The 15,523-nt window shown below is 37.8% G+C and overlaps 1 protein-coding gene across 1 annotated transcript; it reads right to left on the bottom strand.

Moving 5' to 3' along the window:
- Positions 1–6,906: 6,906 nt before the first annotated feature.
- LOC100018826 (protein mono-ADP-ribosyltransferase PARP15) lies at positions 6,907–15,480 on the bottom strand. The gene is made up of 3 exons (XM_056793534.1): positions 14,937–15,480; positions 10,629–10,803; positions 6,907–9,175 (listed from the first exon to the last, which is right to left on the bottom strand). Exons 1-3 carry the CDS (start codon positions 15,042–15,044, stop codon positions 8,886–8,888), a joined length of 573 nt encoding a protein of 190 aa, XP_056649512.1. The 5' UTR covers positions 15,045–15,480; the 3' UTR covers positions 6,907–8,885.
- Between the last annotated feature and the right edge of the window lie 43 nt (positions 15,481–15,523).

Below are 15,523 nucleotides of genomic sequence, written 5' to 3'. Positions count from 1 at the left end.
TCAAATCATAATCAGGTAAATATTCCCTTTTGTGCAGCGGCTGCTGGCCAGCTCGCTACAGATAACTTGGTCTCCTCCTTGCCTATTTTAATGCCTTCAATTTCTTTTTCTTCTCTAATTGCTACTGCTAGTGTTTCTAGTACAATGTTAAATAATAGAGATGATAATGGGCATCCTTGTTTCACTCCTGATCTTATTGGGAATGCATCTAGTTTATCCCCATTGCAGATGATATTAGCTGCTGGTTTTAGATATATACTATTTATTATTTTTAGGAATGACCCTTCTATTCCTATGCATTCTAGTGTTTTTAATAGGAATGGGTGTTGTATTTTATCAAATGCTTTTTCTGCATCTATTGAGATGATCATATAATTTTTGTTGGTTTGCTTGTTGATATGGTCAACTATGTGGATAGTTTTCCTAATATTGAACCAGCCCTGCATTCCTGGCATAAATCCTACTTGATCATAGTGAATGACCTTCCTGATATCTTGCTGGAATCTTTTTGTTAGTATCCTATTTAAGATTTTTGGATCTATATTCATTAGGGAGATTGGTCTATAGTTTTCTTTCTCCGTTTTTGCCCTGCCTGGCTTTGGAATCAGTACCATGTTTGTGTCATACAAGGAATTTGTAGAACTCCCTCTTTTATGTCAAAGAGTTTGCATACTATTGGGATTAGCTGTTCTTTGAATGTTTGATAGAATTCACGTATGAATCCATCAGGCCCTGGGAATTTTTTCTTAGGGAGTTCTTTGATGGCCTGTTGGATTTCTTGTTCTGATATGGGATTATTTAAGAATTCTATTTCTTCTTCTGTTAGTCTAGGTAATTTATATTTTTGTAAATATTCATCCATATCACCTAGATTGGTATATTTATTGCCATAAAATTGGGCAAAGTAGTTTTTAATGATTGTCTTAATTTCCTCTTCTTTGGAGGTGAGGTCCCCCTTTTCATCTTTGATGCTGTTAATTTGCTTTTCTTCTTTCCTTTTTAAGATTAGATTGACCAGTACTTTGTCTATTTTGTTTGTTTTTTTTCAAAGTACCAGCTTCTAGTCTTATTTATTAGTTCAATAGTTCTATCACTTTTGATTTTATTAATTTCTCCCTTAGTTTTTAGGATCTCTAGTTTGGTTTTCTTCTGGGGAATTTTAATTTGTTCTCTTTCAAGTTTTTTTATTTGCATTTCCAATTCATTGATCTCTGCCCTCCCTAATTTGTTAATATATGCACTCAGGGATATGAATTTTCCTCTGAGTACTGCTTTGGCTGCATCCCATAAGGTTTGAAAGGATGTCTCACCACTGTCTTTTTCCTCAATGAAATTATTGTTTCTATGACTTGTTCTCTAACTGATTTTGGAGTATCATATTATTTAATTTCCAATTAATTTGTGATTTGGCTCTCCATGTACCCTTACTGATCATTATTTTTATTGCCTTATGATTTGAAAAGGTTGCATTTGTTATTTCTGCTTTTCTGCATTTGTATGCCATGTTTCTGTGACCTAGTGTATGGTCAATCTTTGTGAATGTGCCATGTGGTGCTGAGAAGGTGTATTCCTTTTTGTCCCTATTTATTTTTCTCCATATGTCTATTAATTCTAATTTTTCTAAGATTTCATTCACATTTTTTACCTCTTTCTTATTCATTTTTTATTTGATTTATCTAAATTTTATAGTGTTTGGTTTAGGTCTCCCACTAATATGGTTTTGCTGTCTATTTCATCCCTCAATTCTCCTAGTTTCTCCATTAGAAATTTGGGTGCTATACCATTTGGTGCATACATGTTGATTAGTGATATTTACTCGTTGTCTATATTCCCTTTTAACAGAATATATTTACCTTCCCTATCCCTTTTAACCGGGTCTATTTGTGCTTTGGCTTTGTCAGATATCATGATTGCAACTCCTGCCTTCTTTCTATCAGTTGAGGCCCAAAAGGTCTCTTCTGACCTTGTGAGTATCAACCTGCCTCATGTGTATTTCTTGAAGACAACATATGGTAGGGTTTTTGGATTCTAATCCATTCTGGTATTCATCTACATTTTATGGGTGAGTTCATCCCATTCACGTTCAAAGTTATGATTGTCACTTGTGGATTCCCTGGCATTTTGATATTCTCCCCTAAATCTGACCTTTCTTCTTTAGCTATAACCTTTTAAACTAGTGATTTACTTTAGATCAGTCCCCCTGGTCCCCTCCCTTGGTATGCTTCCCTTTCTAGCTCCTCCCTTTTTGTTCACTTCCCCTCCCCCCTCTCCTTCCCTCCCTTTTTATGTTCCCTCCCCCTCCTTAATTTCCCCTTCTCTCTTACCCTGTTGGATAAGATAGAATTCAAGATCCCAATGGATCTAGATGTTCTTCCCTCTCAGAGTTGATTTCACTGAGAGTAAGGTTTAAGTAATACCAATTCGCACTATCTTCCTCTCCTTCTTATAGAATTCTTCCCCTCCCCTTCCCATGTGTATCTTTGTGTGACAAATATTATTCTATTTAGTTTTTTTCTATTTCTTGAAGTATATCTTAGTACCATCAATGATACCCCACTCTTTTCTTTCTTCCCCCCTTTCTCCATATTGTCTTGATGCCTCAATCTTTCCCTTTGTGTGATTCTTCTAACTACTCTAATGATGCATACAATTTTTGAGAGTTACACATTACATTTCCCCCACATATTAATATATATAATTTGATATAAATGTAGTCCTTATAGAAGAGAGTTTGAATAAAAGAAAAAGATAACATTTTTCTCCTTTTCCCTTTCCTTCATATTTACCTTTTCATGTTTCTCTTGCTCTTTGTGTTTGAATGTCAAACTTTCCACAGAACTCTGGTCTTTTCTTTGTAAATACTTGGAAATCTTCTATTTTGTTGAATGCCCATACTTTCCCCTGGAAGTATATAGTCAGTTTTGGTGGATAGCTGATTCTTGGTTGAAGATCCAGCTCTCTTGCCTTTGTGAATATTATGTTCCATGCCTTATGGTAGTTCAGTGTGGAAATTGCAAGGTCTTGTGTGATTCTGATTGCCATTCCTTTATATCTAAATTGTCTTTTTCTGGCTTCTTATGAGATTTTTCCTTTGCTTGAAAGCTTTGGAATTTGGCAATTACATTACTGGGAGTTGTCTTTTGGGGTTTTAGTGTAGAGGGTGTTCTGTGAACTCTTTCAATGCCTATATTGCCCCCTTGTTCTAAAATCTCTGGGCAGTTTTCTTGGATGACATTTTGTATTATGATATCAAGATTACTGTTTATTTCTGGCTTTTCTGGTAGACCAATGATTCTCAGATTGTCTCTCCTTCCTCTGTTTTCCATGTCTGTCACCTTGTCAGTGAGATATTTTATGTTTTCTTCTAATTCCTTAATTTTTTGACTTTGCTTCATTATTTCTTGCTGTTTTGCAAGATCATTGGTTTCCAGTTGCTCAATTTTGGTCCTTCAGGCTTGATTTCTGCTTTGATCTTTTGGCATTCAGCTGTAAATTTTTGGTTCTCTAATATAATTTGTTGGTTTTTTTTAACCATTTCCCACTTCTCTTTCCAGAGATCTTCCATCTTTCTGATGATAATCTCCATTTGAGAGCTTGTGGACAATCTTCCAGGGCTTGTGGACAATTTTCATTTTTTTCGGTTTTGCCTTTGTTTGACTTTCATCCAGAATTTCCTCTGTAGCTTGAGTTTTTCCTCCATAAAAAGTTTCAAAGGTGACAGTCTTCTTTTTTAATTTCTTACTGGGATTTTGAGGCTCCTGTGCACAGTTAGCCATTTTTTTCTGGATGTTTTCAGTTCCCTCTTTAGTCAGAAATCAGAGTCTGCTGAGCAGGGTTTGTTGGGGTTTTTTTGTATGAAGTTAATGAGCAGGGTCTCGGTTTTCCCAAGTCCTTTGCAGCTTTTCTCAGTGCCTTCCTCCAGGGGGCGCTCAGTGTCTGCTCTCTCTTGCTCACCTGGTTTTCTGGTTTAGTTACTTTTGGGGGTGGGTCCCCAGCAGACCTGGTTAATTCCCAAGGACCCTAAAATGCTCCCTGTTTGTTCCAGAGGGATTCCTGTCTCACTCCCTGACTCTGGCGGGCATGCTGGCTCTGGGCACCTGAAGTCTGTTCTCTCTCACATCTTGAATTTTTCTGCCTAGCTGCCTTCAGGAGGGGGGTCCCCCTGCTGTCCTAGTCAACTCACAAGGGCGCAGAAGTGCCTTCTCCTTGCTTCAGAGGCTCCCCTTGCTCGTTTGTCTCAGTGTGTGCTGGCCCCGGCTCTGGCCCTATGGGTGCAGGTGAGGCAGGCTGGATCCACTTGCGTTTGCATTTGGGTGGAAGCCCTTTCCCCCTCTTATAGGCTAGTAAAGCCTCGATCCCATGCACCTTCACTGCTGGTCCCTGCTCTACAGCTCCTCTTCTCCTCTGATATAGATTCTTAAGGTCTTTTGGGGTGATCCTTATCATGTATGATGGTGAGTGTCAGTGAGAGTGAGTAAGCCACTTTTAGCTGGCTGCCATGCTTACTGGGAAGCTACTCTTCTTGGTTATTGTTTTAATGAATATTTACTAAATTTTTCAAAGTTTATTTTTATAAAATTGTGGTTATATAAATTGTTCTGCTGATCCTGATCATCTCACGTTGGATTAGCTTACATGTTTTCCCAGGTTTTTTTGAAACCATCCTCTTCATAATTCCTTATAGTACAATAGTATTCCAACATTTTAATACCATAACTTGTTCAAATCTTTCCCAACTGATGGGCATTCCTTTAACAATTTCCATATCTTTTCCATGATAAATATGTATGTGTGTGTGTGTGTGTGTGTGTCTTTTTTCTTTCTTTCTTTTTTATTTTTGGGATTCAGACATAATAATAACATTGTTGGTTCAAATGGTATACACATTTCTAATAGCCCTCTAGAATGGTTAGACTAGTTCATAATTCTACCAACAATGCATTCATGTACCTATTTTTCAGCTTCCCTTCCAGAATTTGTCATTTTCCTTTTCTGTCATGTTAGTCAATTTGATGAGTGTGCGGTAGTACCTCAGAGTTGCTTTAATTTACATTTCTCTATTTTTATGATTATTTTCTAATTATTCATCATTTAGAGTATTTTTCAAATGGCTATTGACATTGGATTTCTTTCTCTGAATACTGTCTTTATATATATATCCTTTAACCTTTTATCAATTGGGAAAATGTCCCTTTTTCTTTTAAAATTTACTCAGGTCCCTAAAAATTTTAGAAATGAGACTTTTATCAGAGATCTACATAGATTTTTCCATTTTGTGATGGAGACACAAGATGCAAGAATGCAAAAGCCAGGGTTCCAACAGAATATCCCTGGTTGTTGGCAGTTCAGCTGACAGGGGGAGGGGCTTTTGGTCTCTGTGTCTGAGACTGGATGTCATTTTTCCCTGAAGGCTTTTGTTGGCCACACTGAGAGGAGAAACTGGGCTTTTGAACTTGGTCTCTGTCTCCCTGGCTCTGAGCAGTGGAAGCTGACCAAAGGAGAAGCTTTTGAGTTGATGGTCTATAAGAGAGTTGAGCTGGCCAGGAGAAAACTTAGAGACTTTGAACTTTGTTTCTTTCTGGGTTTTAAGCTGAGAGATCCGGCTGAGTTGTGAAGATCTTGAAAAGTCATTGACCTCCATCTTTCTGTCCAAGAGACACACTTGTAATTCCCCAAACCCTCAATTTTACCTCATTCAGATTAGGGAAATTCCTCATCTCTCTTACCTCAGTTTCCCATCCTGTTATTCCAATAAACCCCTTGACTGAGAAAGCAACTAGAGTATCTTTATAGTTCACTCAGGAGGGAGGGAAGGAGCAAAGGCTTCAAAGAAGATTTGGGAGGTGAGGGAGGAAAAAGGGAGAGGTTGGTTAAGGGAGGGAGTGAAGGAGAAAGGGTTTTAGGAAGTAGATTGACTCATCAGCAATCAGTAGGGATCAATAGGCAAACCTCAGAGTAAACTCCAAGGCATTCATTTATAAGCAGTCCTCAGTGTACCAGCAATCCCTGTGTGGCATCCCCCCCATTACATATAAGCAGGTTTAGGTTCCTATAGGCAGCCCTCTCTAGTCAAAGCCAAAGAACAGCAGCCATTGTGAAGAAATAGATTCCCCTCAGTTCACCTCTATTTCAAGAAGTAACTGTTTCTATCAGTTTATCCTCACTATTTCAAGAAGTAATAGTTTCCTTTCAGTTTACATTTTTAATACAATTTCCTGCTTTTATTCTCATTTTAGTTACACTGATTTTGTTTGTGCAAAACCTTTAAATTTTAATGTAATTAAAACTGTCCATTTACCCCTTTGAACTTTTCTATCTCTTGTTTGGACATAAACTCTTCCCCTATCCATAGATTTGACAAGTAATTTCTTTCTTGCTCTACTAATTTGCTTATGATGTCACTCTCTATGTCTAAATCATATTTCCTTCTTGAATTTATTATATTACGTGGTATGAAAATTTATTTTATATTTTGCTTCTGTCTGCCAGTCGATTTTCCAGTTTTCTCAACAGTTTTTGTTGAATGAGTTCTTGTCCTCCAGCAATTTGGATAATTGGATTTATCAACACTAGGTTACTGTGCTCATTTGCTTCTGCATATAATATACCTAATTTGTTCCACATCTATTTCTTATCCAGTACCAAATTGTTTTGATGATTATAGCCTTGAGGTAGAGTTGGGGATCTGGCCCTCCTAGTCCAATATTGTTCTCAAAATCAACCTGGAAATGTACATTTACATTTAATGGATTTAAGTGGAATCTTCCTCTTTTTGTTTGATTTAATAATGACCTGACTGGGGAACCAGGAGGAATATACTAGGGATTTGCTAGAACAAGCTTGAATCAGCTTGGGAGAGATGGTTGTTAATTTTTCATTATCATTTATACCTTAGAAACTGACAAATTTTATGAATTGATTTTTATTTATTTATTGTACATTTATTGTTTTCTTGATTGTCCAGGCTTAAGAAAGTGATAGAAAAATGTTAACAATGAGGATTACACTTAAAAGCGATTTATAGGTGCAGGTTGCTAAACATTTACCAGCATATACCTGGATGTGCCTAAGCAAAGGTTCTGGATTATACTCAAACTGGTTATATCCCCTCCAAATCAGTGGAAGCTAGCTAGAAAATGAAGACTTAGTCTTTTATAGATAGCCTAAGTAGACTCAAGAGTCAGCAGAAAGGTTGTTCAATGGTCTATTATTCAATAGTAAACACTTTTTATTTGTTTCTGACTCAGTCTATGATTTGATTGGTGTAAGGAGCTACTGATGAAGGAATTACTCCCCCAAATGGCAGACGGATCACTTCTCTAAAACATAAAGATATGCATTTTAAATATGCCTACAAACAATCATAAGCAGGGATAATAAGGTACATGAAAAGGTGGTGGTCTTTAAAGAGCTGTCATAAGGAAAAAGCATTAGAGTAGACTCCCGAGAAAGAGTCTGCATTAATGTGGAAAAGGGGTAATTTAGGTTCAATAGTAGGAAAGAGCTCTGATCTTTGTTCTAGTTTAGAAGAGGTGGTCATTGTAGAGTAATCATAAGGTAGCAAGGTTCTGTAATGGAAAAAGCACTGGACTTCGTTTCTGTAAGATCTGAGTTCAAGTCCTACCTTGGATACTTATTGGCTATGTGTGCCTTGGCAAGTCATTTAATGTCTTTGAACCTCAATTTCTTCATCTATAAAATGGGGAAAATAGCACATATCTCCTGGGCTTGTCATTATCAAATGAGATAAAACCTTTAAAATGTTTTGCAAACCTTAAAATGCTATATAAATACTCTCTGTTATTTTTAATGATATCCCCATGAGAGTCTGGATGTCCATGAATTTAGGATACTACAGTGGGGATTTCACCATCAGACCTAGATGACCTCTGAGCCTCCTCCAAGATCTGTAATTCTGAGATTCATTCATTTCACTTGGGATGCTGGGTTTTTCTTTTCCTCAGGACAGTTAGATTTCTAATTGTTCTAGGTGTACAAGAGCAATTCTACTTGCTTAAAAAGTACTCTTGACCAGGAGTTGGTAGGACCTGGCCTCAAATCTAGCCTCAGACATTTTCTAGCTACATTACTCTGGGAAAGTCACTTAATCCTGTTTGTCTAGCTCTTGCCTTTCTGCCTTAAGAGTTGTTAATTAGGACAGAAAATAAGGATTAACAAAAAAGAACTATTTTCCCCATTTCAATATGGTTTCAATGCGTTCCAGGAAAAGCAACCCCATCACTATACTACCTACTAGCAGTATATATACTCTCTCTCTCTCTCTCTCTCTCTCTCTCTCTCTCTCTATATATATATATATATATATATATATATATATATATATATATATATATATGTATGTATGTATGTATGTATGTATTCTCTTTCTTTATCCATCATTCTACATATACTATGATTCTATAGGGAAAGAAGTTGGGCTCTTTTAGAAGGCAAACTGGGACTCCCAGAGTTATATCTCCTGCCTTTATTAGGACTAGTTTAATTTCTTATCTATTTTTTGAGTAGAGGAATTTAGTTTTCATTCTTACTCAGGTCTGACATCCAGTTTTTCTGTTTTAAATCCTCATGACTTCAGTGTCATTGATTGTCTCAAATATATTAAAAACTCCACAGCAATGGAGTAGGAAAGGACCAGTTTCAAAAGTGAGGATGAATCCTCTGATCTAGGAAAATACATTGAAATTAATAGCTAATCAATCTAATCTCTTGCTTGCCGTTAACTCATGAAAAGTATACATTAAAAATCATGTTGGCATAATGTAAAAAGTAATGTGAGTAATGAGAATGAATATCTTGACCTAAAAAAAATGCATCAAAGCCTAAAAAATGCTACAAATAAGCGGATAAAGGATATCTCTTGTATGTCACTTCCTGAAAGTAATGAGGTATTCTGGGTAAGACTGATTGTCATAAAATATGACAAATAATGATGGATTTTGCATATTGTCAGTGACGCTGTCAAACAGAACATCAGAATTTTGAGCATTCTTTGGTGGAGGGACAAGGTATGATGAATTTCCCAAAGTATAATCACCAGTAAGTACTCGCACATAGTACATATACTTCTTCCCATTCTGGTCTGGTTTGGAGTATGTATCACTACTTGAATAGCTAGCATTGACAGCAAAATAGGTTCCTTTTCCATATGCTGTAGCTGTGAAAAGAGGATAAAATCTTTTTAAAAGTTAAGAGTATGAAATGGATACTATTATACCAAATATGATGATACCTGGACACATGGTTAAAGTAATAAAATCTCAGTTCATTTTGTTGGAATTTTCTCTTTGCATTCATCACATTTAATCTTTCATTTTTAATTGTTTATGTATATAACTCACTCTCCCCACGCCCCTAAAATTCCTTAAGGGTTGAGCCTTTGCTTTTTTAATTATTACATCTTCTAGACTCTAGTATATTAATTTACACAAGGAAACTGATGTAGCCGGACTCTTCAGTGTGTGGAAGGGAACAAAATAGAAGAAGACTGAAAAGATAGAGAAAGGGAGTAGTTCAGTGGCTCAGTGGATAGAGAGCCAAGTCTAGAGATGGGCGGTCCTAGGTCCAAATCTGGCTTCAGATACTTTCTAGCTATATGATCCTGGGCAAATCACTTAACTTCCATTGATAATACAAAGTATTGATTCCAAGACAGAAGTTAAGGGTTTTTTAAAAAAGAAAAGACAGAAAAAATAGGGAAAGGCTAGATTGTAAAGACTTTTAAATGCAAACAAAGCATTGTTTTATTTGATTCTGGAGATACCATGGAGCCACTTGTGTTCACTGAGTAGAGAGGGGATATTGTTAGACCTGAGCTTTATGTAAATCATAGTGGTGACTCAGTGGAGAATCGATTGAAGTAGGTACTGAAGGCTGGGAGACAAACCAGAAAGCTATCACGACTTTCCAGGAGTGACATGATGAAGACCTATGCCAGGGTGTTGGCTGGGTGAGTGGAGAGATGGGAAGGTATATGAGATGTTGTGAAGCCAGGAAGATTTGGAAATAGATTGGATAAATGGGGAAGTATCATACTGTGAAAATTAAAGCCTTCCTTTCTGTTGAGAATTCAGAAATAGGATGCATTGGTGAATGTTCTCTTGGGCTTTGTTTTAATGTATTTGTTGAGAATGATCATTGCATCACAACAAAATTAAATATATCAGTAATTTTTTTAAAAAAATCAGCTTTGGAAATAGTTATTAATTTACTGCAATGGGAAGGGATAAATTTTGCCAAGTACACACAAAAGGAAAAAATACTGAATAGAAGTCACTTGATGGACCATTGAAATTACAATCCCTTTAGGTTTATATCACCATGTATGTTAGTTGAGGGTATTTTGGAAATGTTGCAGGATGGGGTAGATAAGGATAGTGTAGATAAAAACACAGGACAAAGAGTTAGGCAGACCTAAGTTCAAATTCTGACTCAAAAACCTACCAGCTATATGATCCTCAGAAAACTACTGAACTTCTCTGCTCCACCTATTTCTCATCTGTAAAAAGAGAGGATTGGGGGACAGCCAGGTGCCTAAATAGAGTAATGTGAAAGCAACACCTCACCTTCAAACTTTTTGAAGCAAACAAACTACCTGATGCTTTACTTACCATTTTTCCCAGCATAAACGCGATTAAAGCCTTGACTATTGACATGTGATAATGAATCAACATCTGTCCCATGAAAGAGGCATCTTTCATTTTTTGCTTGTGGATTCTGTTCATCCATTAATGTTTTCTTTGTCTTATAAAGATTCCAAAGAATTATGTTCTGAATCCTTTGAATCTACAAATTAAAAAAGGAAAATCACTTTGAAAATGAGCATTGTGTCAGGCATGGAATATTTGATGAAAAGGATTTAAATTGATCAATCCATAGATTTTGTGTAGGGCATGTTTGCCTTTGAGCACAAAACAATAAACATGAAATTTGGTGTTATTGATTTTGTTTTCCAGATATATTCTTATATCCAGACAATTTTCTAAAACTAGATTTTTGTAAAATAGTGTTTTGAAAAGAAATGTTTCCTAATTTAGGTACTCTGTGTAGATTTTGTTTTGAATTGCACATCTGATTTCTTCAGGATAGGCAATCCTAGTGAAGCATTTCCTTTACTAATAAATGAGCATTTATGCTCAAACATATAGCCTTAGAGAGTTGCTTGGGATACTGAGAGATAGTGACTTGCTTGGTATTATAAAGTCCAGTGATGGCAAACCTTTTGGAGACAGAGTGCTGTGTCTCTCCCCAACACCAAGTGTTGGGCGTGCCCCTCCTCATACTCCACATAGGGGAGGGAGAAAGTGTTCCCATTGGGCTGCTGGGTGGAGGGGTGGGTGAAGTGGGTCCTCAGCAAGTGTAGAGAAGGTGAGGGGAGTGGCCTAAGTGCTCTGCTCCCCTCTAGTTCTGTCTTCTGTGAGCCGCCACCTTACCCCCTTGTGCTTTCCCATTGGTTGCTGGGCAGAGGGGCAGAGGATATGAAAAAATGTCATCAGGCAAAGTGGAGAGGGGAAGGGGAGCAACTCCACCTGAGTTCCCTTACCTTTCTAGTAATAAACTGGGCAGGGAGAGGGGGGCAGCCATGTGCCCACAGAGAGCACTCTGCATGCCAGCTTTGGCACCGATGCCATAGGTTTGCCATCACTGATATAGTCTATAGGTGTGAGATGTATAGCTGGAAACAAAGTCTTCTTGACCACAAAACAAGTTCTCTATCCTTTATACCACACTGTCTATTTTTGCCATCTTCTGTATACTAGGTAAGAGGGTATGTCTACCACACCAAATGTCAAATCATAAGATTGAATAGGTTTTTAGCTCCTTTTTGATGGCCAATGTTTGTTAAAGATTGGGAAAAGTTGTTCTCCCCCACCCTTAAAACACACACACACACACACACACACACACACACACACTAACATATAATCACTGGGCTCCCAAAGCTCAAGGACAAAAGTTGAACAGTGTTCTAATTTGAAAATGTCAATTAAAAACCCAGTTTGATCTAGGACCATAATCATAATATACCTACTCATTGCTCTTAACTTTGTATATAGAATTCAAAAGAGGTAGGGTTGATGATTCTGGCTCACTTCTCATAGCTACCAAGTTCTAACAATTTGCTAAGTTTCTTCTTTTCCCCAAAGTTAAAAAATAATTGAGAGGTCATCATCCTGAGTTTGATAATGAGCTAGACATCACTGTAGGGTAAACTAGATAAAGTAGGAGAAAAACAAAGTAGTGCTTGTCTTTGAAAAATGGAAAATAAGATGTAATAAGCTTGTTTTGGCAGACAAAAACTTGTCTGGGTGGTGTAAATTTCATAACAGAAAGTTGTTTTAATTTTATTTCCTCAGCATTGTTACTATTTGGTACATTACTGATATTTTTTTTTTACATTACTGATGTTTTAAAAGGAAATTTGTTTGCTTTTTGTAAGTAAAAAAGGAAAATACCAACTTTGAACAAAACTCTAGTATTTTACATTTATTATTGTGTCTCTTATTTATTTTTATGGCATTGGGGAGGAGGAGCAGGGCTGATGTCTAATGAGTAAATGAGTTATAATGCCTATATGGAGACTTAAATATCATGGAAATACAAGGCTGAAAATAATTTTCAAGAATTATCAGTCTTGCTAACATTATTTCTCATTTGCAAGACAGGCCACTTCAATGAAAATGGACTTTGGAAATTTCAATTGCCTCCTTGCCCAATCCAAACTCTGCCCCTAACTTATTCTATAGCTATAAGAAGAATCCAAACCCAACAGAAATTGGAAGGAACAGGTGGATAAAGAGAAGAAGAGCTCCAAAGAAAATCATAATTAGGTGGGCATACTTTGTCTATTCTGAGTTAGAAAACACTGAATGGTGGCTATTCTTTTTATTTTTAAAACTCTTAACTTCCATCTTAGAATCAAAAAGAGCAGTAAAGGCTAGGCCAGTGATGGTGAATCTTTTAGAGACCAAGTGTCCACAACCCTCCCACTGCATGTGAGTCCCCCACCTTACCCCAAACAAGGGAGGGAAGAAGTGCTCCCATTAGGCTGCTGGGCACAGAGATGGGTCCTGTGAGAAAGGTCCTCAGGCATGGTGGAGAGGGGAAGAGAACAATCCCCTCTGGCTCTCTTGCCATAGGTTGGCCAACAAGAAAGTAGGTAATTGGGGTTAAGTGACTTGTCCAGGGTCACACAGCTAGGAAGTGTCCGAGGCCACATTTGAACCCAGGACTTCCCATATCTCGGACTGGCTATCAATCCACTGAGATATCTAAAGATCATGTTCCATGCCTTACGATCATTCAGAGTAGCACTTGCAAGGTCTTGTGTGACCCTGATTGGCATTCCTTTATATCTAAATTGTCTTTTTCTGGCTTCCTGTAGGATTTTTTCTTTTGTTTGATAGCTTTGGAATTTGGCAATTACATTCCTGGGAGTTGTCTTTTGGGGGTTTAGTGTAGAAGGTGTTCTGTGAGCTCTGTCAGTGGCTGTATTGCCCCCTTGTTCTAGAATCTCTGGGCAATTTTCTTTGATTATATCTTGTATCACCATGTCCAGTTTGGTGTTTATTTCTGGCTTTTCTGGGAGTCCAATTATTCTTAAATTTTCTCTTCTCCCTCTATTTTCCAGATCTATCACCTTGTCGGTGAGATATTTTATGTTCTCTTCTAATTTCTTGGTGTTTTGGCTTTGCTTTATTAGTTCTTGCTTTAAAGCCTGGTTTTCTTTTACAGTTTGGTCAAACTGGTTTTGTAGATGCGTGAATTTCTTTTGCATTATTTCCCACTTTTCCTCCCAGAGGGCTTCCATCTTTTTGGTCATTTCTGATTCAAATTCTTCATGGGTTTGTGGAGAGTTTCTATTTCCTTTGGAAGATTTTGGAGAATTTTCTTGTATATCTCCTTCTATCTGCTCTGTATTTTGTATTTTGGCTCCATAGAATGTGTCCAAAGTCGCCCCTTTCTTCTTATTTTTCTTGGTATTTTGGGGCTTCTGTGCTTCTGTGGAGTTTGTCATCTCTGAATGTGGAGGATTAGCTTTTCTTATCTCTGTCTGGTGTTCAGAGGCTTTAGTCCTGGGCAGATGGTTCTATGACTTTCCCTGGGTTAAACTGAATATGCCTCACTGGAACTGGAATGGAAGGGTCGGACCAGGAGGCCACACTCTCCCCCCGGCTCGCTTTCCGGAAGTTGCCTTCAGAATCACTGGCCGTGAGGCTGTTTTGTCGGCCTGCGGGGGGATGGGCTGCAGCTTCCCCAAGCTCCGAGAGCAAGGACTTTCACTGAGACTTGGAGTGAGGCTGTCTTGCCCGCCCTGAGGGTTGCTGTTGTTTCGACCAGCTCTCTGCAGCGGAAGCCCCAGGCAGTAACTTTCACTGGGACTCGGGTAGAAGGCCCTGAGGGTTGTTGTTCTGAGGACCCTGCTCTCTGAGCCCGGCCGGGCTGCGGCTTCCGGGAGCCTTGGACTCTGCGCTCCTACCCCTGAGGTCCGAGTGATCTCGGGTTCTGGCTTTTGAGGGGAGCCGTACCTTTTGAACCGGGTCCAGGTCCAGGAGGAGGGTTCCCAGGGTCTGTGCTGTTGATCGTTTTGAATTTCGGCGCCTTAGGAGCTTATAGTTTGAGATCAGTCGGGAAGGGTTTTCCGGAGATCTGAACTTTAGCTTTCTCTAAGCCGCCATCTTAACCGGAAGTTCCTTTCTCTAAGCTGCCATCTTAACCGGAAGTTCCCACTGAGATATCTAGTTGAACCTGGTGGCTATTCTTTTTAACTGCTGAATGACAAATTATTAAAAGGAGTCTCAGAAATCATCTTATCTAAACCCCCTTACTTTACAGATGAAGAAGAGGGAAAACGGCTTGATAAAGTACCAAGGGATGGAAGAGTAGAGGTTACAGCAGAGGATAAAAAGTAGGTTTACCTTTTCTATTTTGAAGTTAGGACAGGTCCTTAAAAACTCATCATTTACTTTTTTGTATTCTGGATCTTGTGATTTTAAATCCACCAAAAGGAGGTTCGTGTTTTTCATGGTAAGCCAGTGAGAAGGGATCTCAACTGAAAGAAAAACATTTGGTGCTAATTAATTTCCTTCCACATGGAACAATAGGAATATACAATCTAAATTTTTGGAGACTTTCTAAAAAATAAAATGTCATCTGGATTTTTTCATTGTCTTAATGTTGGGTTTTGAGGATTCAATTCAATTTCATAAACATTAATTAAACATCTATTATGTGAAAATATCATACAATTAAGAAAAAACAAGCCATATATCCATGGGGCACTCTTGAGTATGTATTGACTTGTTCTGTTTGCCTTGCCATCAATAAGCATGTAATTTATTAACAACTGAATACATCAAATACATCATAAATCTGTTACTTCACCTGTAGCACCAATATAGACTGTATCCCAACTATAATTTAGCCTAAGAAAGTTGACTTGGGGCATTTAAATGGCTTGTCCAGAGCCACACAACTACTTAATGTCTTTCTTCCTTCCTTTCTT

Source organism: Monodelphis domestica, chromosome 4, assembly GCF_027887165.1.
Source record: "Monodelphis domestica isolate mMonDom1 chromosome 4, mMonDom1.pri, whole genome shotgun sequence".
Taxonomy (NCBI): domain Eukaryota; kingdom Metazoa; phylum Chordata; class Mammalia; order Didelphimorphia; family Didelphidae; genus Monodelphis; species Monodelphis domestica.
This window is presented reverse-complemented; position numbering and strand designations above follow the sequence as displayed.